Genomic DNA, 22079 nt, shown 5'->3' with positions numbered 1-22079 from the left:
CAGGAAAAAGGAGAGAAGCTGCCAGAGATCTCACCCAGACTGGGATCATTTCACTTGGAAGGGAGAAGAGCCAGAGGGAACTTACTCAAGAGGTCCAAAAATTAGAACAAGCCTGATGGAAACTTAGCACTAGAGCTGCTTGGAAACCAGTAAACACATTTTGCAAAAACTTCAAAACAAAATTTTTTGGCTGTTTTTTTCAATCACAGTTGGAAAAATTTTAACCAGGTCAACTTATATAATTTTCATCCAAAAATGCAAAAGCAAAGGGAGTGATAGGGAAAATTAAAGATGAGTAAGTCCAAAACAAAAGTCATGTTCCTTTACATATACAGTCACCCTAGGGAACATGCTTCTGCCGAAGGCCAAGACAGAGAGAGTCAGATCCTCAGTTAATGTAAATCAAGGTAGCTTTACTGGCTTCAAACAGCATGTGTTGTGCAAGAGGTCAAACTACATGATCACAGTGGTCCCTTCTGGCCTTAGAACCTATAAATGAAGTGACACTAATTTTGCCCATCAGCTGATCTAGGGTGGGATGCAGCAGAAGGGAGCCTGCCTCTGTCCCACACTTACAGTAGAGTTACATTTTGGCACTTATATCTGCAACAAGGAATGTGTGACATTTGTGCCTACAGCTCATTCCCCAAGGAAACAGTTCTCCCCGCTCCTCTTCCTCCCTGTACCTCGCAGAGGAAGGTGAAGATGCCCTGGTGTTCCTTCAGGAGCTTGGCAATGGTCAGGTTGCCCCGCTTGATCCCTCCCAGCGGGTCAAAGAGGAGGTCACGATTGAGTGTTCCCTTCCTTTCCTCCGTCCACACGTCAATCTCCTCCTGGTGGTACGCGAAGGTGCAGTTATCCCCGTACTTACAGTCCTGCTTGTTAATCATATCTACAAAGCAACAAAGAGCAGAGCACCCCACATAGAGGGGGGCCAGATCAGAAACTGAGCTCGCCCTCGTCATCTTGCCCTGCTCCTCACAAGGAGCTAAAACTGAAGAGTTAAGAAAGACACCAAGCCTGAGCTTTTGGCCTCTCGTTAGACACTTTATAGTTACACCACCTCAGAGACTAGTCTGGTTACATCTCATACACGGAGCAGGATCGGGCCTGGTCTGGTCTAGGATGGGGAACTTCTTGGGAAAGTCCCAGTGCTCTGCAGCAGAGCTGGTTACTCAGCAGGGAAGGCTCTCGCCGGAACCAAAGTCCCAGCCCGTGCTGGTGGTAGCAGTGTTAGTAGTTCAGTGCCAGTGGGAGACAGGCTCTCCCACCTCAGCGGGGCACCTAAAACTGGTTGCTTTGAGAGAAGCAGGCTGCAGTCTTGCCATTCCCACCACCCTGCAAAATCTCCAGACGTCAGTCACATCGCTCTTTCCAAGCTGTCCTGTACCCAGAGCAAAAGCACCAGCTGCCGCACCACTGTGCAAAGCTCCTGTTTTTTACCATGTGTTACAGGTTCATCTGTCTTGTGTCTGGTTCTCACTCCGCCTCCCAACCCCTGAAATCCAGTGATCGTTTCACGAAGGAGCAAGAAGGTTCCAGAGGGAGCACATGATCCCTGCTGAAAGCTCCCCTGATACCTCTGCTGGCATATGCCTCACAGTCCCGTCCCGTCACCAGCTCACCTTTGCACAAATAATAGGATCCCACAAAGTTGGTTTTGGTAGGGCGGGGCCGGATCCTCTTCCAGGTCTTGTCTTCAGAGTTTCGCAGTCTCCCCAACAATACGTCCCGCTTGCACTTGTGCTCCAGGCCTTCCCGGTAAGTGTAGTCACCAGCCTTGGGGCCTATGGGAAAGGAGGACCCAATCAGCAAGAGGGAAAATAATCCCCAAGAACACGAACTGCTGCGGGTGTCGCGAGCACATCACCTGTTTTGGGGTAGCAGAGGTGGCAGGCTTGTTTGAAGACATGAGTGGACGCCAGGGGGTTCTTCACAAGCAGGGCAGTGTTGGGCATCACCGCCTCTGGCTGAGACTGCAGGAGCTCTGCCCCCTTGGGGATGGTAGGGTGGCCCACCCCACTGAGGCTGACCTGAAAGACAAAAAAAACACATACAACCCTCTTCTAATCCTCACAGCCAGTGGACAGAAACTGGCCCCCAGACTAATGCTAGGCCCCTTCACGACCCCGCAAACACACAACAGCTTGTGCCTCAGCAAGTTTGCCGCCACCAGCAGACGACAGCTCAGAAACGGCAACAGGAACACCAGAGTTGTGTTTTCAAATACATGCAATGGGCAATTTATCTGCAGCAGAGAAGGACCTCTCCCTCCCCACGGAAGGGCCAGCAGCTCAGGGGACAACAGCTCTCTCTTCATCCCTGGAGGAAGGGCTTCTCTCCCCCACCTTCCAGCACAACGAGCTGTGCATTCCACAGCACTTGAACAGAAGAACTAACCCTGCCATGCAACGTGTCAGACAGAAAGAAAACAGGAAGGTTGGAGGTTCAATGATGCCCCAGCCCTACTCAATAACCTAGTTTAGACAGAGGCAGATCATGCCACCCACAGAGCTCCTGAGAGGAAAAGCCTCAGCCCAGCCTCAGACCCAGTGAGACCAACGTACAATCCCATGCATGATGGAGACTGGAATGGAGCATTTAACTCCATTCTCACCCCAATAATACAGTGGGGGAATGGGACAAAGAAGAAAGGGGAAAATGCTGTGCTACCACATATGGAGAAAAATCTCCATACAGCCCTGCTACCACAGGGGGCGAGCGGGCAGGAGGTTACGCACACAAGCCAGGATAACTGAAGCCACCAGATTTTGGAACTGATTAAGAAAGGGCCCAGAGTGCAAGAATAGCCCTGTGCCCTCCCCACTCCCATGGCACACGGGCATCTTGGTATATCCAGCGGGGGTAGCAGCTCACTCACCGCAGGAGATGGTTTCTGGCTGCCAGCAGTGTGTCGCAGTTCCTGAGGACCAGCTTCTTCTGGGCAGAGGAAGAAAAATCCCAAACACACACATCTCTCACTTTTGGAAGCTGCTCTGATGCCCGAGACACAGATTTATGCTTGTTCAATAGTTTAATTCTTTTCATCTTCCGGGAACATCCAGTACCCATGGCAGAGACTTGAAAACCTCTGCAAGAGCCTCCCCTTTTTCTGAAATCCCTGAAGGCAACAGAACCCCACTGCCAGCTGCCTTAAGGGTGCTTTTCACAAACAGCAAGGGACCAAAGGAATTCAGCACAGAGGGGAGCCGAAGTTCCAGCACAGTCCTCACGGGGCAACCTCTTCTCCACTTCTGATGCTCTAGCATTCAGTCTGCTGTAACGTCCCCATGCTTGCACAGTCCCCCATGGAGCCTACCTATGCCCCAAGGGGCTGAAATGCTCCTTACCCGATCTCCCTCCAGAGCCCAGCTCCACAGAACATGACTGGAGTACTCTGAGTTATGACACTTATTGCTCACACAGATCAAAGGAGGCAAAGACTGACGAAACCATCTAGTCCACCCCACCCAATGCAAAATCCTGCCCTACAGTAGATTCGCCAAGACTTTGCCAAAGTCTATTTTAAATGACTTCGGGTGAAAGGGCTCCCACTACTTCCCTTAGGCGACCACTCACACTCTAGGAGATCTCAGTGTCAGGCAATGTTTCTTTGATATCGAGCCTGAATGTCCCCTCATTACTCTAGCTATACCCCCAGGATAACCCTGAACAACAGCTCTGCCTCCTTGGTGTCTACACCCTGCAGATGCTTGTAATCAGCGGTCAAACCCCCCACCACACCACCCCCTCATTATCGCTCAGACAAGCTGTGCTGATATTTAGTTCTGTTAATCTTTTGTCCATTTCAATCAGTTTTCTGGAAACTGAATTATTGGTCTCTCTCTTCTCTGGCATTGACATCTGCCTGCTTTGGAGACGCTCAGAGCTAAAACACAGTGTTCTAGGGGCACTGTCACAGTCAAAAGCCTGCAACCCCCACTCCTCTGTGCCCTGCACCTACCTATAGCAAAGGAATCCAGGGCATCCAGTGAGCCCCTGCTAGTCCCAAAGGCGTCCAGGGCATCGAGCCGTGGCTCTGTGTACGGGAGCAGGTCCAGTGAATCCAGAGAATCCAAGGGGGAGCCACCACTGCCCCCTGTGGGCTCAAAGGCATCCAGGACGGAAGAGGAGAGCTGCTTGGTGGGATCCATCACCAGGCCAAAGGAAGCAGGTGGCAGAGGATGTTGGTTGATCGGGATGTTGGCTGTCACCACAGGGGGCAGCAGAGGGGTTCCTCCTGGAAACACGGGGATCAGCTGGGGCATCTCAGTAGGCAAATTGGTGGGAATGGTTCCCTGGACCAGAGACTTGGAGAGTTGGGAGGAAAAGGGGCACAGACAGCATGTTAGAGAAAAGACTGGAGGAAGCATGTGTCAGAGAGATGGGTGGATGGACAGAGCGCACTACAGCAGCAAGTAAAACAAGGTCTCCCACTCCAGAGTGCACTTAACTTCAGAGCAATAAGCCAGCCTCTACCCTCCAGGCCCATTTCCACCCCCAAACACTTAAAAGCAGGAGGTGAAAGGGGGAAAGGTGCTATCTTCATTCCCATGTGGGACTAGCCCCTCCATCTGGATTTATGTATTTCACTCACACCAGGCCAACCAACGAGCCAAGATCTAAGATGGGCTCCTTAGAGACACACAAGCCAGTGATGGGAAGAAAGAAAGGGACCGAGCACACACTGCCAGAGGAACACGCAACAGCGAGGAGAGAGAGAGAGAGAGAGAACATGCTCTATAGGATGAATTCAGAACATGACCGGAGCTCTTACTAGAGGGTACTGTGACCCATCAGCCAGGGAATCCAGAAGAGAGTCCAGTTCTTCCCCAATAACCTCCCCATCTGTGAAGTCCTCCACACTCTCGGGCACGGGCAGGGATACGCAATCCGCAGAATGGAGCAGCGTGGCGGCAGGGAGAGATATGGGCAGGCCCTTTGCATCCATGTCAGATGCTGAAAGGACTGCGCCCTCACTCACAGGGATGGAGGTGGCGAGGGGAGCAGGGATGCACTGCAGGTCCATGGAGAAGTCTGCGGGGAGGGACGGGGACACAAATCCAGTCACATGGTGCCTAGGGGTGAGCAGAGGGTGGCTTGGCCAAAGAACACAAGACGTACAACTTAGTTAAACCTCAAGCCCCTAGCAGGTAAAACCTTTACAGACTGGTGGTTCCAATTTCAGGGATTCTTGGCCTTTGGTTTTTGTCTCAGACCTCTCAAAGGCCTTCACAGAATGTCTTGTGAATAGCCAGACAATGCTCACCTCCCACGATGATGCCTGGGAAGTGTCTGCAGGCCAAATCTTAGTCTCACTGAAGTCAATGGCAAAACTGCTATTGAATTCAGTGATGTCCAGTCCTGGCCCCATGAGTCCAGAGTCCTATACCCCGTTGTCCGGTGGGTTTTAAATGCTTCTAAACTGCCCCCTCCTGCAGAGCTCAGTTGTCCTCCTAGCACCTCTGCTCCTTGCAGCCCCTGTGTCCCCCACTAAAACCCACTTCCCCACAGGCTCTCTAAGTTTTGAGCTTCCCTGGTGGGGAAGGGAGGGACACACACAAACCCTGACTGGGGAGGGGAGCAGGGTAAGGAAGCCCAGACAAGCCTCCCAAAGATCATACAGAATATTGGGTCCCCAACAAACATTATAAGACACACCAGATGCCCTTGCCAGAGTGGTGCCTCACTCTTGAGTACCCCTCCCCTCAATGTCTCCAAGAGACAGGCTTCCTGCCTTAAAGATCTTTACTGCATTACTGAGGCTTCCCTCAGTAGTTTTAAGGGCGGGGGGGGGGGAGGGGAGAAGAGATAACTTTCCCTACAGCTTCCTTCACCCTCTAGCCCAGTGTTCTGACTATTTGAAAATGAGGCAATTCCACGCCCACGCTCACAATACTCTGTTAAGGTGGCAAGCATACGTTTGTCATCTGAGCATTTATCCTGCAAAACTGTTAGAGGTTGAAAAGAAACAGTCCAAATGTTAGACCCCCAGGAGATGCAGAGTTACACATGTAAGTCTCAAACCAGGCACCCAAACTACCTTCATTCTGCCCCGTAGCGATGCCCTGAAAAGAAAAAAAATCAGAAAAATACTACCACCTTCTCCATCCTCTACTAAAGAGTTCCATATTCAGAGATTCCAAGGCCAGAAGGGACCACTGTAATCATCTAGTCTGACCTTCTGTATAACGCAGGCCATAGAACCTCCCCAAAACGTTATCAGCAACCCCAAAACTAGAACGCCTTCATCTCAACTGATTAGTGATTGGGCTGCTTTATGGTTTTACACATATACCAATTCCTGATCAGACAAATAGCAAAGCGAAAGCGATCATTCCTCACTCTGCATTAACAGCCCAATTCTGTGACGTACTGAAGGCTCATAAGAGACGCTCATCGCCTCACAGGTCTGGGTCTTATGATTCTACATGATAGTCAATTATTCAAGAGAGTCATTAAGCACAGAGCTAATGTGTTTCCACATGCAAACTTCATATACCCAGATCATAAAATGGGCCCTTTACCGGGGCCCAGCAATAGTTAGTGCAGTAACAAATCTTCACTCTTAGTATTGCAGACATTTATGCAAGGAACAAATAAAAACCAAATGTGCTGTGGACCATGGTTTTCAATACGCTGTTAAGAAGGGTGGGGTTAGGTTGGCATTTCTACGGGGAATAGAGTTACGGTAGTTTAGTCCCTGGCAGGAGGACAGCAACCTTGCAACTTTCACTCTGCGTTTCCTGGGGTTCTAAACATATAAGGCTCCAATTCTAATGTCCTTGGAAGGTAGCGTGTATTCAAAGCACGGCTTTGTGTCTACAGTCTTAACTTTAAAGTTGTTTTGTTTGGGAACATACAGCAGAATCACATTTGTTCAAACTCGGCTTTAGAGCTGAAAATAGGTTACATCCCCATGTGTTTGTAATTTGCATTGATTAGTCCCCATTAATCCAAAAATATATGTCATGTCCCTTGTTCTGCTTGGATAGCTAGAGTTCTATTGTACAAGGTTCTCCTAGTAAGTGCCTCTTAACCTGATTTTCCCCTCTATCAGTGTCTTAATAGTTCACTGAGGATTCTGAAGAAGTGAAGAGAAACCAATATAAAGAACAGCACCTCTATACATTCCTGCTCCACACCACCTCCTGCCCCCATCCCCACTAGGCTGGTTTCTTCCAGTCTCCAAAGTCAGGAAAAGCAAAAGAGGTCCAAATGAAGACAAAGCAACTATTAGTCCACCCAACCCAGGCAGGTGCCTTACTGCTGCCATGAGAAACAGAAAGGAGAAAGCTTTACCTGTTTCAATATCATCTATGGAGCCCAACCCATTGGAAGTCATCTGCAAGGCAGGGAGGAGGAAAACAAATCACTACAAAGACATCTTTTGAAAGGTGTTAGTGCTTCATAGCCCCAAATCTCCCCTCCCAAATATCTTCAGTGCAGTCTGCTGCTGCTTCCCTCTTCTCCCCCCGCCCCCGCCTTTCAGTGCTGGAACAATTTAACTGATGTACTTTTAGACCACTATTCCACCTAGCCTGGTATTTCACCTTCAGCAGTGACCAAAACCTGCATTCCTCTGAAGTACCAAACCCCCATAATACCCGACCTTCTCAGTAATTCTGCACATGGGATTGCATGTAGGTGAGAATATTCCTTCCTGATTCCCAGAGCCAATCAGCTAGCCCCACAAAGCATGAGATCTGATTAGCCTTATCTTACATAACTTTCCATTTAATAAACCACTAATTTTTACAGCAAGACTAAAAACAGGAAAAGGTTCCCGCCAAAACAACTACTGACTGTGAGCCCTAGGCAAGGAATAAATGGGCAACTTTACAGAAGTATGAATGATGCTGCTGGGAATAATTTTCCTAATAATTTTATTAGGCCTACCATAACTCTGTTTCCACACAAACATTCCTGTGTTAGTCCAAAGGCCACATGGTGTTAGTTATATCCAAAATACAAATATACCTATATTCTATACTCCAGCAACAATACAGTTTTAAGTATTTTGGCCAAACAGGCTCCGTCTCGAGAAGACGCCTTCCCATCATGGCATCACTCTGACATAGAACCCCTAAAAAACCTTGCCTTTTATGCACTCTAACAAACAAGTGATGTCATTGCTGGTTACCAGACCTTGGCCACGGCCAGATGAAGCAGCATAGAGCCGAGCTCTATCCTCTGCTCTGGTCAAGACAAGATTAATGACTGGGTCTCTTTCCTCAAGGTTTTCTTATCTCATTTTACCATATTTCGCTCTCATTCCTAAACTAAGCATTTCTTTATAATCAATTCAACCAATCATTTACTGCACCTGGTACCCAAATAATAATATTTTAAAAATTTCTATGACCTCAGCTCAAAACTTAAGTAAGATAACACAAGTAGTTTAAGGGTCAACACAAACAACTCTTCCTTCTCATGATCTGACTCTCTTTAAAAAATCACAGGCTTTGGGCCTATTCCTTATGCACTCAAGTTCACCACAGTTCACCCTGGTCTAATGTGAGCCTATAGCCCAACAGTGCAAACACATTTTTCTTCCTGCTTTTAGTTAAAAATGGCAGACGTCAGTACGACAAATATTAGAGATTACACATTTGCAACTTCATCAATTACAGCTTCAGCTTTTGCAGTGTTCTAATTTTCCATAAAAGGGAACATTTTCAATGGAAGAAGATTATGGGCGGCTACAAGAAATGATCCAAGGCTGATTCTCATTGCTAGACAGATATTAAGGCAAGTTACCCAGCAATGTAAACTTCAAATTGTACTGCTTTAGTATCTTTTAAGTGGTTTTTAGGTTCATTTAAAAAGGGATAATGTCAAATTGTGCTAGGCTCCAAATTTAAGAGCCTAAAATGATTGTTAAACATTTTTTTAAAAAATATGAAGCATTTTAATGAAATCTCTTAAAAACCTGCAATGAAATCAGTGATCTGATTATTTTTCATTCTGTGTTTGTACAGTGCCTAGCACAATGGGGTCCTGGTCCATGACTGGAGCTCCTAGGTGCTACGGTAATACAAAAGAGTAAATAATAAATTAAGCAATGTTTAAATTGGCATACTTCACTCAGCTTGGACAGTGAAATCCCCCAGTCTAGTTTCATTTTATAAGTTTCTTCATCTGTTTCACTTCCTGTTCTTGCATATTAGCACTTTGTAATTGTACCAGAACCAGAGAAGAAAACAGAAAGTGAAGTCATCCAGTCTAGATAAGTGAAATGTAAGCTTTGACAATGAAAAGCAAAATTAGATTAAGAATTTTTCGGCTTTAATAATGTAATCAGCACTGCAGCAAATGGAAATATTTAAAAAAAAAAAAGAAGATTTTCTTTACATTGTTCCTTGAAAAGGGAAAAATAGATAAACACTGATCCTTTATTCCTAAAAGATGGTAATAAACTTGCATGAAATAAAATATAGAAACTCTCATGTAAAATAATGTACCGACATTGAGAATGTCAGACAGGAACTGTACCTGATTTGCTAAGCTGGCTGATGTGCCATTATTGAGTAGAGAGAAAGTTTCCAATTCCTGCTGCAAGGAAGAGAGAGATTTCATGACACAGGGATTCCTTGAACTCCTGCAAATTAGGTAGTGACTGATTGTATCTTGTCAGCCACTGCTATCCAACGGTACACTTCCCTATCAGGCATTCTCTACAACCACAAGCCATAGGGAGAGAAATCAGGACTGCCTGCTTTTCCTCAGTGTGCACTAATCATCCCAAAATTCATGTGATTGTCCCTGAATCCTGTTGCTTGCAGGATTATGAAAGAGCCCAGATTCAGTCCAGCCATCCTGGCGCAAAATGCACATCAATGCAATATCCTGGTGCGAAAACACCCCTGTTGCAATGCTGCATAAGGAGATGGTAAATTTGAACCCCACCCCACAATAGACATTCAGCCTTGTAATTTAAAAAATTAGTTGTGGAGTGCATTAAAGCACTGGAATGAAAAACAGAAGCTAGAGCAAGCTGTAGCAAAATGCTACTAAAATGTTTCAATTAATTAAAAAAAGGGAGTCTTGTGTTTTGTTTGCATAGACACAGTTTAGACTCATCTCTGTGGAATAACGAGGTAGAGGGAAAAGTGCGGAGGGCCAACGGGGTGGGTAAGTATGAAAAGGATTTCAGGGAAAAAGTTTCCCCTTCTCTCAAGATTCAATAATTACAACATTTTTAGAGATCTAGCAAGTGGAGGATTTTCCTCTAATCCAACACCACTTATTATTCTGCATTACAAAACACGCAGACTTGATATTTATATAGCATCAGTTACCAAAAAGCTCTTTGCCAACTACTACAAATCACTTCACTTAGCACTGAAATGCAGCCACTTCTCAGCTGGAATGTGCCAGCTGTTTAACACTGCACAGCAAGGTTACACAAGAGAGTTAGAGACAGGAACTGAAGAAGAATGTTGCATCTAAATAAAACCGCAGAGAGGAATTTGAGGGACCAGAATGTCAATCACTCAAGCTGGAATTCAGCCAGAGCCTTGGGGCTTACATTCCTATTCTTGAGAAATGTGTCACAGAAGCATCAGTGACCAGAAGTGATTTTGCCTTATCTAAAGGACAGCTGTAGCAGTAGCTCGGCACCCTTTAGCACAATCCTGGGGCATACGTTTCATACTGATAGAGAGAACAATGCTCCATCCTGAACCGCCACATCCATTTATTGCAGCACTAGGGTTTTCCCTAGAGCAGTGGTTCTCAAACTTCATTGCACTGTGACCCCCCCCTTCTAACAAAAAAAGAAAAAATTACTACACGACCCCAGGAGGGGGGACCCAAGTCTGAGCCTGGTTGACCCTTGCCACTCCGGGTGGTGGTGGTGCTGTGTGGGGGGGGGGGGGGAGAAGCCCCACTGCCCAGGGGAGGGGTGGGGGGGAACGCAAAGCCAAAGCCCAAGGGCTTCAGCCCCAGGCAGGGGGCCTGTAACCTCGGGCTTTGGCTTTGACCCCTTGCCCCAACAAGTCTAAGCCAGCCTGGTGACCCCATTAAAAATGGGGTCGCAATCCACTTTGAGGTCCTGACCCACAGTTTGAGAATCGCTGCTTTAGAGCTATCCTCTCAAACAACATCCAGGCTCCATTCGGATTAGCTTAGGATATATGAGATTGCGCACCAAGCCAAGATGCTTATGGCTGCAAGCCGGAAATGCACCGGCAGGGGTGCTGCAGGCCAGGACTGAAGAATGATTGGCAGATCTGGGGGTGGGGCATTCCCACAAGTGGAATAGCAGGAGGTGCTGAAAGCTATACCTATGGCAATGCAGCCACTCAGAATCAGTAGCCTTTACAGAAACGTATCAGTGGACTCCAAAGGACAGTCTAGAAAGAGTCATACCTGAGGCCTCTTGTATGCTTTCCGAACCCTTAAACCCAGCTTCTGTGCGAGCTCCTGACCAAGCTGCGTAACGCTCTCATCCTAGGGAAAATATAATTCAAGGACATTGTCATTTTAAAGCATGTGGTTTTATTTTCCTGCACATACAATAACCAACCAGAATCAGACCACAAGTTACACAAACAGACTACAACAGACTGAATTACATGCTAGTATTCTTATTGGTATGCAAGTCAAGAGGTAGTCAATTGCAGGCTCCATTCCAGGAGAGGCTGTGCAGATTTAAGATGTCATTCAGCCAGGCAGAGATACAAAGCTGTGGAAATGGAGAGGCAAACAAAGTATCGAGTCTCCAAATGCAGGGCTAGTGATCCTTACTGACAAGGGCCCCACCTTCAACCCTGCTCCCTCTCTCCAATCCCAGGATCTGGGTGGGAACACTGATTCAAAGACACGTTTGACCTTCCACACCCTCTGCTGCACTGAGCTCTGCTAATGATTTAGCTCCTCACATCCAGTCTGCATTCACTTTCTCAGTTCCTCTTTAAAAAAGTTTCCAATTTACACAACACATAGATGCTACTTCCTGGAACTACACAATCCACAATGTAAATTCAGCTAATCACTGCCCCTCTCTCCTGTTAAAGTCCACCCTATTAACCTACAGCACTAGGTTACTCCCAGCATCCACTCCTGCTCCCATGTCGCTCAGCACCTTTGGAGAGAGGCCCAGGACCACACTGCATCCCCCACTACAATTTCGTTCTCTCCTCCTTCAACTCTGTCATCTCCCTGGCCAAACAAAAACAGGTTTCCTCCATCACTAAGTCCAATGAGCACAATCCCCAACACTTATTTTCACCCTCTGACTGCCTCCTTCAGCCTCCTGTTCCCCATCCTTTCTTCCCTCCTTGCAAAGTATTTGATTAACTAAATCCTCTATGATTCACCCTCTGCCTCATTCCCTTCAAACATCTTCTCCCTCATCATCAAACTTCAAATTTTGAAGTCTGCGGCCTTCTCTCCACCACTAACCCCTCCACCTGCCCAAGTTAGTCCACTGATGCCTGGCTCTTTACCTAGGTTGCCCCCCATGCTCCTCCCCCTCCTTCTCAACCTCTCCCCAGTCTTTGGCTCTTCCCCCTCACAATACTAGTATGCCCTGGTTTCCCTTCTCTTTAGAGCACCATCCTTCAACCGGACCTGTCTCTCCAACTACTGCCCTGTTGCCATCCTCGCCGTCTCTGAACCCACTGAGCACAATCTAAAACCAACATATTTACTTCCTCTCCTCGGTCTTGGACCCCTTCCAATCTGGCCCCTCACCTCTCCTCTCCTCTCTACTGAAACTGCTCTCATTAGTGTCTCCAACAACCTCTTCCTGGCCAAACCTCAGGGCTGCCAACTCTGTGCTGCTTTTGACACTGTTCATTACCCTCCCCTTCTTGACATCTTATCCTCTCTGAGTTTTCGAGATACCACTGACTCCTGGTTCTCCTTCTACTTCTCTGTCCATTCCCTCAGCTTCTTTTTCAATGGGCCCAACTCCTCCCCTCTCCCACTCACAATGGGGGTTCTCCAGGCCTCTGTCCATGGCCCAGAGACAGGATGTAAAGTCAGGACAGCACAGGGCCAGCTTGTCTGCTTACTCCACTTCTCAACCTGTCCGTGACATCTTTATTGAGAAGAATAGACAGGCCTGTAACTAGAGCTGATCCTGAGAATAGAAGGGTGTGCTGTCTTCCGGGTGCTAAGATAAGGGATGTAGACCTGAGGTTGAAAAGGATCCTCAAGGGAGCGGGAAAGAATCCCCTAATTATCCTTCATGTGGGAACAAATGATACAGCCAGATTCTCGCTGGAAAGTATCAAGGGAGACTATGCTAGGCTGGGGAAGACGCTTAAGGAAATTGAGGCTCAGGTGATCTTTAGCGGGATCCTTCCTGTTCCTAGAGAAGGGCAACAAAGGTGTGACAAGATTATGACTGTCAACAGATGGCTTAGGCAGTGGTGCTATAAGGAGGGCTTTGGGATGTATGGCCACTGGGAGGCATTCACGGACAGAGGTCAGTTCTCTCGGGATGGACTTCATCTGAGTAGGGAAGGAAATAGACTTCTAGGATCGAGGCTGGCACAACTGATAAAGAGAGCTTTAAACTAGGAATTGGGGGGAGATGGATGGGAGATGTCCGGAAAATCTCCACGCCAGATTTTAGCATTGAGAGGGAAGAAGATGAAGTAAGAAAGGATACAGCCATGGGTAGGAGAATGTATATAAGGAGCGAGGGCGGTGTGGATACTAGTCTAATAGGTTATAATGGCTGTAGAATGACTGTGCCTAATAGGGTACAAAATGTGAGCGAGGCCAAACAGCAAAAATTAAGATGTTTATACACCAATGCGAGGAGTCTAGGTAACAAAATGGAGGAACTAGAGCTACTGGTGCAGGAAGTGAAACCAGATATTATAGGGATAACAGAAACATGGTGGAATAGTAGTCATGACTGGACTACAGGTATTGAAGGGTATGTGCTGTTTAGGAAAGACAGAAACAAAGGTAAAGGGGGTGGAGTAGCATTGTATATCAACGATGAGTTAGAATGTAAAGAAATAAGAAGCGATGCAATGGATAAGACAGAGTCTGTCTGGGCAAAAATTACATTGGGGAAGAAAACTAGTAAAGCCTCTCCTACGATAGTGCTTGGGGTGTGCTATAGACCTCCGGGATCTAATTTGGATATGGATACAGCCCTTTTTGATGTCTTTAATAAAGTAAATACTAATGGAAACTGCGTGATCATGGGAGACTTTAACTTCCCAGATATAGACTGGAGGACCAGTGCTAGTAATAATAATAGGGCTCAGATTTTCCTAGATGCGATAGCTGATGGATTCCTTCAACAAGTAGTTGCTGAACCGACTAGAGGGGATGCCATTTTAGATTTAATTTTGGTGAGTAGCGAGGACCTCATAGAAGAAATGGTTGTAGGGGACAATCTTGGCTCAAGTGATCATGAGCTAATTCAGTTCAAACTAAATGGAAGGATTAACAAAAATAAATCTGCAACTAGGGTTTTTGATTTCAAAAGGGCTGACTTTCAAAAATTAAGGCAATTGGTTAGGGAAGTGGATTGGACTGAAGAACTTATGGATCTAAAGGCAGTTGAGGCCTGGGATTACTTTAAATCAAAACTGCAGAAGCTATCGGAAGCCTGTATCCCAAGAAAGGGGAAAAAATTCATAGGAAGGAGTTGTAGACCAAGCTGGATGAGCAAGCATCTTAGAGAGGTGATTATGAAGAAGCAAAAAGCATACAGGGAGTGGAAGATGGGAGGGATCAGCAAGGAAACCTACCTAATTGAGGTCAGAAGATGTAGGGATAAAGTCAGAGAGGCTAAAAGTCGAGTAGAGTTGGACCTTGCAAAGGGAATTAAAACCAATAGTAAAAGGTTCTATAGCCATATAAATAAGAAGAAAACTAAGAAGGAAGAAGTGGGGCCGCTTAACACTGAGGATGGAGCGGAGGTTAAAGATAATCTAGGCATGGCCCAATATCTAAACAAATACTTTGCCTCAGTCTTTAATAAGGCTAAAGAGGATCTTGGGGATAATGGTAGCATGACAAATGGGAAGGAGGATATAGAGGTAGATATTACCATATCAGAGGTAGAAGCGAAACTGAAACAGCTTAATGGGACTAAATCGGGGGGCCCAGATAATCTTCATCCAAGAATATTAAAGGAATTGGCACCTGAAATTGCAAGCCCATTAGCAAGAATTTTTAATGAATCTGTAAACTCAGGAATAGTACCGAATGATTGGAGAATTGCTAATATAGTTCCTATTTTTAAGAAAGGAAAAAAAAGTGATCCGGGTAACTACAGGCCAGTTAGTTTGACATCTGTAGTATGCAAGGTCCTGGAAAAAATTTTGAAGGAGAAATTAGTTAAGGACATTGAAGTCAATGGTAAATGGGACAAAATACAACATGGTTTTACAAAAGGTAGATCGTGCCAAACCAACCTAATCTCCTTTTTTGAAAAAGTAACAGATTTTTTAGATAAAGGAAATGCAGTGGATCTAATTTACCTAGATTTCAGTAAGGCATTTGATACCGTGCCACATGGGGAATTATTAGTTAAATTGGAGAAGATGGGGATCAATATGAACATCAGAAGGTGGATAAGGAATTGGTTAAAGGGGAGACTGCAACGGGTCCTACTGAAAGGCGAACTGTCAGGTTGGAGGGAGGTTACCAGTGGAGTTCCTCAGGGATCGGTTTTGGGACCAATCTTATTTAATCTTTTTGTTACTGACCTTGGCACAAAAAGTGGGAGTGTGCTAATAAAGTTTGCAGATGATACAAAGCTGGGAGGTATTGCCAATTCGGAGAAGGATCGGGATATTATACAGGAGGATCTGGATGACCTTGTAAACTGGAGTAATAGTAATAGGATGAAATTTAATAGTGAGAAGTGTAAGGTTATGCATTTAGGGATTAATAACAAGAATTTTAGTTATAAGCTGGGGACGCATCAATTAGAAGTAACGGAAGAGGAGAAGGACCTTGGAGTATTGGTTGATCATAGGATGACTATGAGCTGCCAATGTGATATGGCTGTGAAAAAAGCTAATGCGGTTTTGGGATGCATCAGGAGAGGCATTTCCAGTAGGGATAAGGAGGTTTTAGTACCGTTATACAAGGCACTGGTGAGACCTCACCTAGAATACTGTGTGCAGTTCTGGTCTCCCATGTTTAAAAAGGATGAATTCAAACTGGAGCAGGTACAGAGAAGGGCTACTAGGATGATCCGAGGAATGGAAAACTTGTCTTATGAAAGGAGACTTAAGGAGCTTGGCTTGTTTAGCCTAACTGAAAGAAGGTTGAGGGGAGATATGATTGCTCTCTATAAATATATCAGAGGGATAAATACAGGAGAGGGAGAGGAATTATTTCAGCTCAGCACCAATGTGGACACAAGAACAAATGGGTATAAACTGGCCACCAGGAAGTTTAGACTTGAAATCAGACGAAGGTTTTTAACCATCAGAGGAGTGAAGTTTTGGAATAACCTTCCAAGGGAAGCAGTGGGGGCAAAAGATCTATCTGGTTTTAAGATTCTACTCGATAAGTTTATGGAGGAGATGGTATGATGGGATAATGGGATTTTGGTAAGTAACTGATCTTTAAATATTCAGGGTAAATAGGCCAAATCCCCTGAGATGGGATATTAGATGGATGGGATCTGAGTTACTATAGAAAATTCTTTCCTGGGTATCTGGCTGGTGAATCTTGCCCATATGCTCAGGGTTTAGCTGATTGCCATATTTGGGGTCGGGAAGGAATTTTCCTCCAGGGCAGATTGGAGAGGCCCTGGAGGTTTTTCGCCTTCCTCTGTAGCATGGCGCATGGTTGACTGGAGGGAGGCTTCTCTGCTCCTTGAAGTTTTGAACCATGATTTGAGGACTTCAATAGCTCAGACATGGGTGAGGTTTTTCATAGGAGTGGTGGGTGACATTCTGTGGCCTGCGCTGTGCAGGAGGTCGGACTAGATGATCAGAGTGGTCCCTTCTGACCTTAGTATCTATGAATCTATGAATCTCCTCTTGGATGTCCCATCTTCAGTTAAATATGTGGTCAAAACTGAACTTCTCTCCCCTCACAAACCTCCTCCACTTTCCCATCCTTATCTCTGTGAACCACACCACTCTGTCACTGTCACTCAGGCCTGCAATTTGAGGGTTTCTTTTGTATCCTCCCACTCCGTTGCCACAAATACTCAGGCCATAGCCAAATCCTGCTACTGCTTCCTTCCTAACAGCTCCAAGATCCATCCTTTGTTTTCCCGTTTCCCACAGTAAAAACCTCCATTCAGGCCCTCATTACATCCCATCTCGACTACTGCCACACACTCCTCTCTGATGTTCCAAACACTCGCATTGCTTCCTTCAGTCCGTACATAATACGGCTGCAAAAATCATCTCCTTTACTCATCAATCTGTTTAGTCTCTTCCCTCTTCAGATTCCTCTACCAGCTGCCCATAAACTATTATAGCAAATTCAATCTGCAGGTCACCACCTTTAAGGCTCTGGAGGACTCTGCCCTGCCCCAATTATCCTCCCTTCTCAAACTCCATGTTTCCCCTGTCAGTCTATCCCAAAAATGCCTCCAGGGCCCCCATACATGGGCCCAGCTCCCTGACCTTAGCCACAAGGCCCCGACTCTGTCCACATTTAAGTCTCTCTTAAAGACCCACTTCTGCCATGCTGCATACACTGAATCTAATGATTTATTTAAACAATTTAAGGGATTTAAGGAATACTCATGCCAAATGCCCTAAAAATTCCTTAACATTACAACGAGGACCACACAGAAGCATACTATATAGCACCACAGTATTATTTAGATTTTAAGCTCTTTGGGGGATAGTGCATCTTTTTGTTAAGTAGGTGTACAGGGCCTAGCACAATGGTGCCCTGATCCATGATGCTACAGCGATATAAATAATATCAATATAATCATCATACTGGTAATGTATTAATCACACAAGCCAGCAGCAGGAAATAGCAGAACCAGGTACAAAATTAACTCAAGAAGAAAAGGAGTACTTGTGGCACCTTAGAGACTAACAAATTTATTAGAGCATAAGCTTTCGTGAGCTACAGCTCACTTCATTGGATGCATCCGATGAAGTGAGCTGTAGCTCACGAAAGCTTATGCTCTAATAAATTTGTTAGTCTCTAAGGTGCCACAAGTACTCCTTTTCTTTTTGCGAATACAGACTAACACGGCTGCTACTCTGAAAATTAACTCAGTCAATCACTTGAAGTCTTTAGATAGTCTATAGCTCAAACAGGAGTTACAGGATTGATGCAGGAATTCCTGGGTGAAGCTCTCTGGCCTGGGTTATAAAGGAGGCCAGACTAGATGGTTATAACAGTCACTTTCTGGCCTTAAAATCTAGGACATCAAAGCAACATTACAGAATCCCAGAAATGTAGAGACTTTGAGAGGTCATCTAGTCCAGCCCCCTGCACTGAGACAGGACCAAGTAAACCTAGACCATCTCTAACAGGTGTTTCTCAAACCTGTTCTTCACAGCCATCAGTAATAGGCTTCTAATAGGGATGGAATCCCCATTCCAGAGCTTTACTGTCCTTATAGATATTTTTAATATCTAACCTAAATCTCCCTGGTTGCAGATTAAGCCCATTAATTCCTGTCCTACCTTCGGAGGACAATCAATCACAATCCCCTTTATAACAGCCCTTAACATATCTGAGGAGAGTTATCAGGTCCCCCCTCAATCTCCTTTTCTCATGACTAAACATGCCCCGTTGTTTTTTAACCTTTTCCTCATTGAATACCTGACCTAAACCTTTTATCATTTTTGTTGATCTCCTTTGGACTTTCTCCAGTTTGTCCACATCCGATGAAGTGAGCTGTAGCTCACGAAAGCTTATGCTCAAATAAATTTGTTAGTCTCTAAGGTGCCACAAGTACTCCTTATCTTTCCTAAAGTGTGGCATCCAGAACTGGATACCATACTGCAGCTGAGGCCTCATCTGTGCCAAGCAGAGCGGAACAGTTACCTCAAGTGTCTTACATATGACACTTCTGTTAATATACCCATATTAAAGCCCCTTTCACACGCTTACACCTCTCGCCCTCAAGAAACACTGGCCCCTGAGGGCCTGAACTCAGCTCTTAATGGATAAAACAACTGCTATTTATCAGTTAAAACATATTTATGGTGCTCTGCTGAGGCTCGGGGCGTTAGGAATAGGGTATTAAGGGTATGTCTACACTAGAAACTTAAGTCGACCTACATTAGGTTGACTTACAGTCAGCACAGTAATTACTGAGGTGGTGCATGTCCACACTACCCTCCTCGGGTTGGTGGTGCGCAGCCTCACCATGAGCTCTTCCACTGACCTAAGGGGGCACTGTAGAGAGATGAAAGCCTGGTCTCTCAGCTCTGCTTGCAACTCCCTGGCCGGAGCCCAGCTGCCCTACAGTCTCCTGGACTCCATGTGGACCAACTGGGCTTCTCACCTCCCTGTTCCCTACTGAGAGTGGGCTAGAGAGGTAGGGGAAGCCGCCCAGGGTTTCTTGCCTCTGGGGAGTGGGATCCAGTGGTCCCGGCTTCTTGGCCCCCTGCATCCGCTAGGAGTCAGGAAGCCCTGTCAATATCACAGCTACAGCATGGAGCCATGAAATTTGACAAGACAGCCAACATTTCCAGCCAGCCTGGCTCAACTCCCAGCTGGAAGCAGGATCCATTCTTGTCCCGACTCTCCTGCTGTGAAACTGACAAGACAGCCAACAGCTGATGTAAGTAATGCAGTGTCTACACTGCACTGCCCTAACTACACCGACATAAGCTCTAAGCCTCTTGTGGAAGTCGAGTTCTGATGTCGGTGTAGTAGGGCACTTACATTGACGAGAGCAAGGCTGTAGTGTAGACATTGACATAATTAGGTTGACATAAGCTGCTTTATGTCAATTTAAAATGTGCAGCGTAGACCAGGCATGAATCTCTCTCGTTCATGTCTCCAGTTCCCATCTGTCCTAGACTGGTAGTGACTAACAGTCATTCCCACCGGATAGTTCCAACATGGACATGAAGCGAGTTGATGATGATCTCAGCTCAGTTCCAACTGGGGCAGGCTTTCACATCACAAAGCCATCCCAATGCAAAAGAGACGGCTTTTGTGTTGACAGCCTCAGCAGAGATGATTTGGGCTGACAGGGACATGGAGTTGGAACTCCCCAAGAGATGCAATTACTGTGAACGAGTGTGTCATATAGAACAGCCAGCTTCTCTCTTCCACTACCATTAGCATTCACGCTGCACTAGATTGCAGGAAAGGAAAGATGGAAAAGTGCCTCAGAGGTTGGGGTAGACACGCTTGTCACACACTTACATGTGGGAGGGACAGCAGGCAGCGGCTGTTACATTCATACGCCTCCTTGTGCCTCCCCAGCTCATTTAAGGAGCGGGCTTTGCGGAAGAGGGCACGGATGTTCTCCTTCTCAAGCACCAAAGCCTTCTCACTGTCTTCCAACGCCTTCTCGTACAAGCCCTGCATGAGAGGAAAGAGACCACCTGATCAGGCAATGGTGTCTGTCACACACTGTAATCCACCTCCTCTCCCTGCTTGAAAGTTCTGCCCAACCATTTACTGCAATTCACTGGGAACATACATCATCAAAATCCATGAATATAAAAGCAATTGGAGATTAGATATAATTGCACATACACCCCAAACTGCATTAAAAGATTATAAAGGTTACAGAGTCAAGCACTCAAAAGTAAGGAAATGCCAGAGTTAAGGGTGTCTGTGATCTTAATTCAGCCCCTTCTGTGTACACTGTAGTCTTTAATTACTGATCCCATACTACTTTTTCCACAGGACTTCCTGCACAATTCAGAGCACAGGATGGCCCTGCTCTAGGGATGAATAAGGGTTGTGTAGTGAAGGGGCCTGCCCCATGTGTTGGGGGAGTTGGAAGGTGTGTAGAAAAAGAGGCAGTCAATCGAAGGAAGGGCAAGAATGGTCTCATGGTTAAGGCAGGTGAATGCTGCCATGGAGAATGGGATTCTAACCCTCCCTCTGCCACAGAGTTCCTGTGTGATGCTGGGCAAGTCACTTAAACCAGACTTTTTACAGGTTGTCACTACTTATGTGTTCCTCATTTTCTGGGTGCCTGAGATCCTGGGGTCCATTTTGGAGAAGTGCTGAGCTGCAACTGAACTCAATGGGAGCCCTGATTTGAACATTAAAAGTGCTACGTAACGTTGAGTACTCTGAAAAATCAGATCCTAAGCATCTCAAATTAGGCACCCAAAATTTAAGTCAAAAGTTCCACTAATCATCGTGCCTCAGTTCCCCATCTGTAAAACTGAGATAACACCCCCCCTCCCATCTTACTGGGGTGTGTTGTGAGAATAAATTTGTTAATGGCTGTGAAGCACTCAAATACTGTATTTATGAGCACCATAGAATAGCCTATGAAGAAATTAACAACTCTGTCTTCAGAGCAGAGTTTGACTAGTGTGCATTAAATAAAGCCTGAGGCCATTCTCTGACCAATGAGGAGAAAACAAAATATTGAATAGCCACTCATTCAGTGAGCGCTGCCTGTTCTGTGCTGTGCACCATCCACACTGAATGAGACAGGGGTTCTGTGGAAAAAATAGTATGTAAACATGTAACTAGAGACTGCATCATAATATGAGGCACAAGGAGGCCAAATTAAGATCACACAAGCAACCATAATTCAGGCATTTCTCAACTTTTGAATGCTTGACTTTACCACCTTTAAAAAAAAAAAAAATTAACGTGTGTGTAATTTCCTAGGTTTAAAATAAGCAAATCAAATACCATCATATTGATAAATTTTTAACAGAGAGGGTAATTAACCTCTGGAACAATTTACCAAGGACCATGGATTCTCCATCACTGACCATTTTTAAAAAATGATTTGATTTTTTTTCAAAGATATGCTCTAGTTCAAATAGTTATTTTGGGAGATTTTTATGGTCTATGTCATTCAGGAGGTCAGACTGGATGATCACAGTGGATCCTTCTGATCTTGGCATCTAAGGGTCATCAGCAGAGTTGGAACCTTTAGATTTTTCACACAGACCTCTGTCACTTAAGCTAGTGGAGTAACTGGTAGCAGAAGTAGGTTGTCATCC

At 45.7% G+C, this 22079-nt stretch overlaps 1 protein-coding gene across 5 annotated transcripts in view; it reads right to left on the bottom strand.

Moving 5' to 3' along the window:
- The window catches only part of ZC3H7B (zinc finger CCCH-type containing 7B), a 69419-nt gene that overhangs the window by 33599 nt on the left and 13741 nt on the right, over positions 1-22079 (bottom strand). For 2 of the 5 annotated variants that reach the window (XM_038404696.2, XM_038404732.2), the window contains 10 exons: positions 20302-20460; positions 11374-11454; positions 9496-9555; positions 7303-7345; positions 4778-5037; positions 3965-4310; positions 2882-2940; positions 1871-2033; positions 1626-1787; positions 687-892 (listed from right to left, as the gene is read on the bottom strand). In XM_038404696.2, coding sequence (XP_038260624.1) covers positions 687-892; positions 1626-1787; positions 1871-2033; positions 2882-2940; positions 3965-4310; positions 4778-5037; positions 7303-7345; positions 9496-9555; positions 11374-11454; positions 20302-20460 — 1539 coding nt within the window. The remainder of the gene's footprint in view (positions 1-686; positions 893-1625; positions 1788-1870; positions 2034-2881; positions 2941-3964; positions 4311-4777; positions 5038-7302; positions 7346-9495; positions 9556-11373; positions 11455-20301; positions 20461-22079) is intronic. The other 3 variants (XM_038404703.2, XM_038404713.2, XM_038404782.2) reach the window with 3 other exon arrangements.

The sequence above is a fragment of the Dermochelys coriacea genome, chromosome 1 (assembly GCF_009764565.3).
Source record: "Dermochelys coriacea isolate rDerCor1 chromosome 1, rDerCor1.pri.v4, whole genome shotgun sequence".
Classification (NCBI taxonomy): Eukaryota; Metazoa; Chordata; order Testudines; family Dermochelyidae; genus Dermochelys; species Dermochelys coriacea.
Note: the sequence above shows the minus strand (reverse complement) of the source record. Positions and strands in the feature narration are given on the sequence as shown.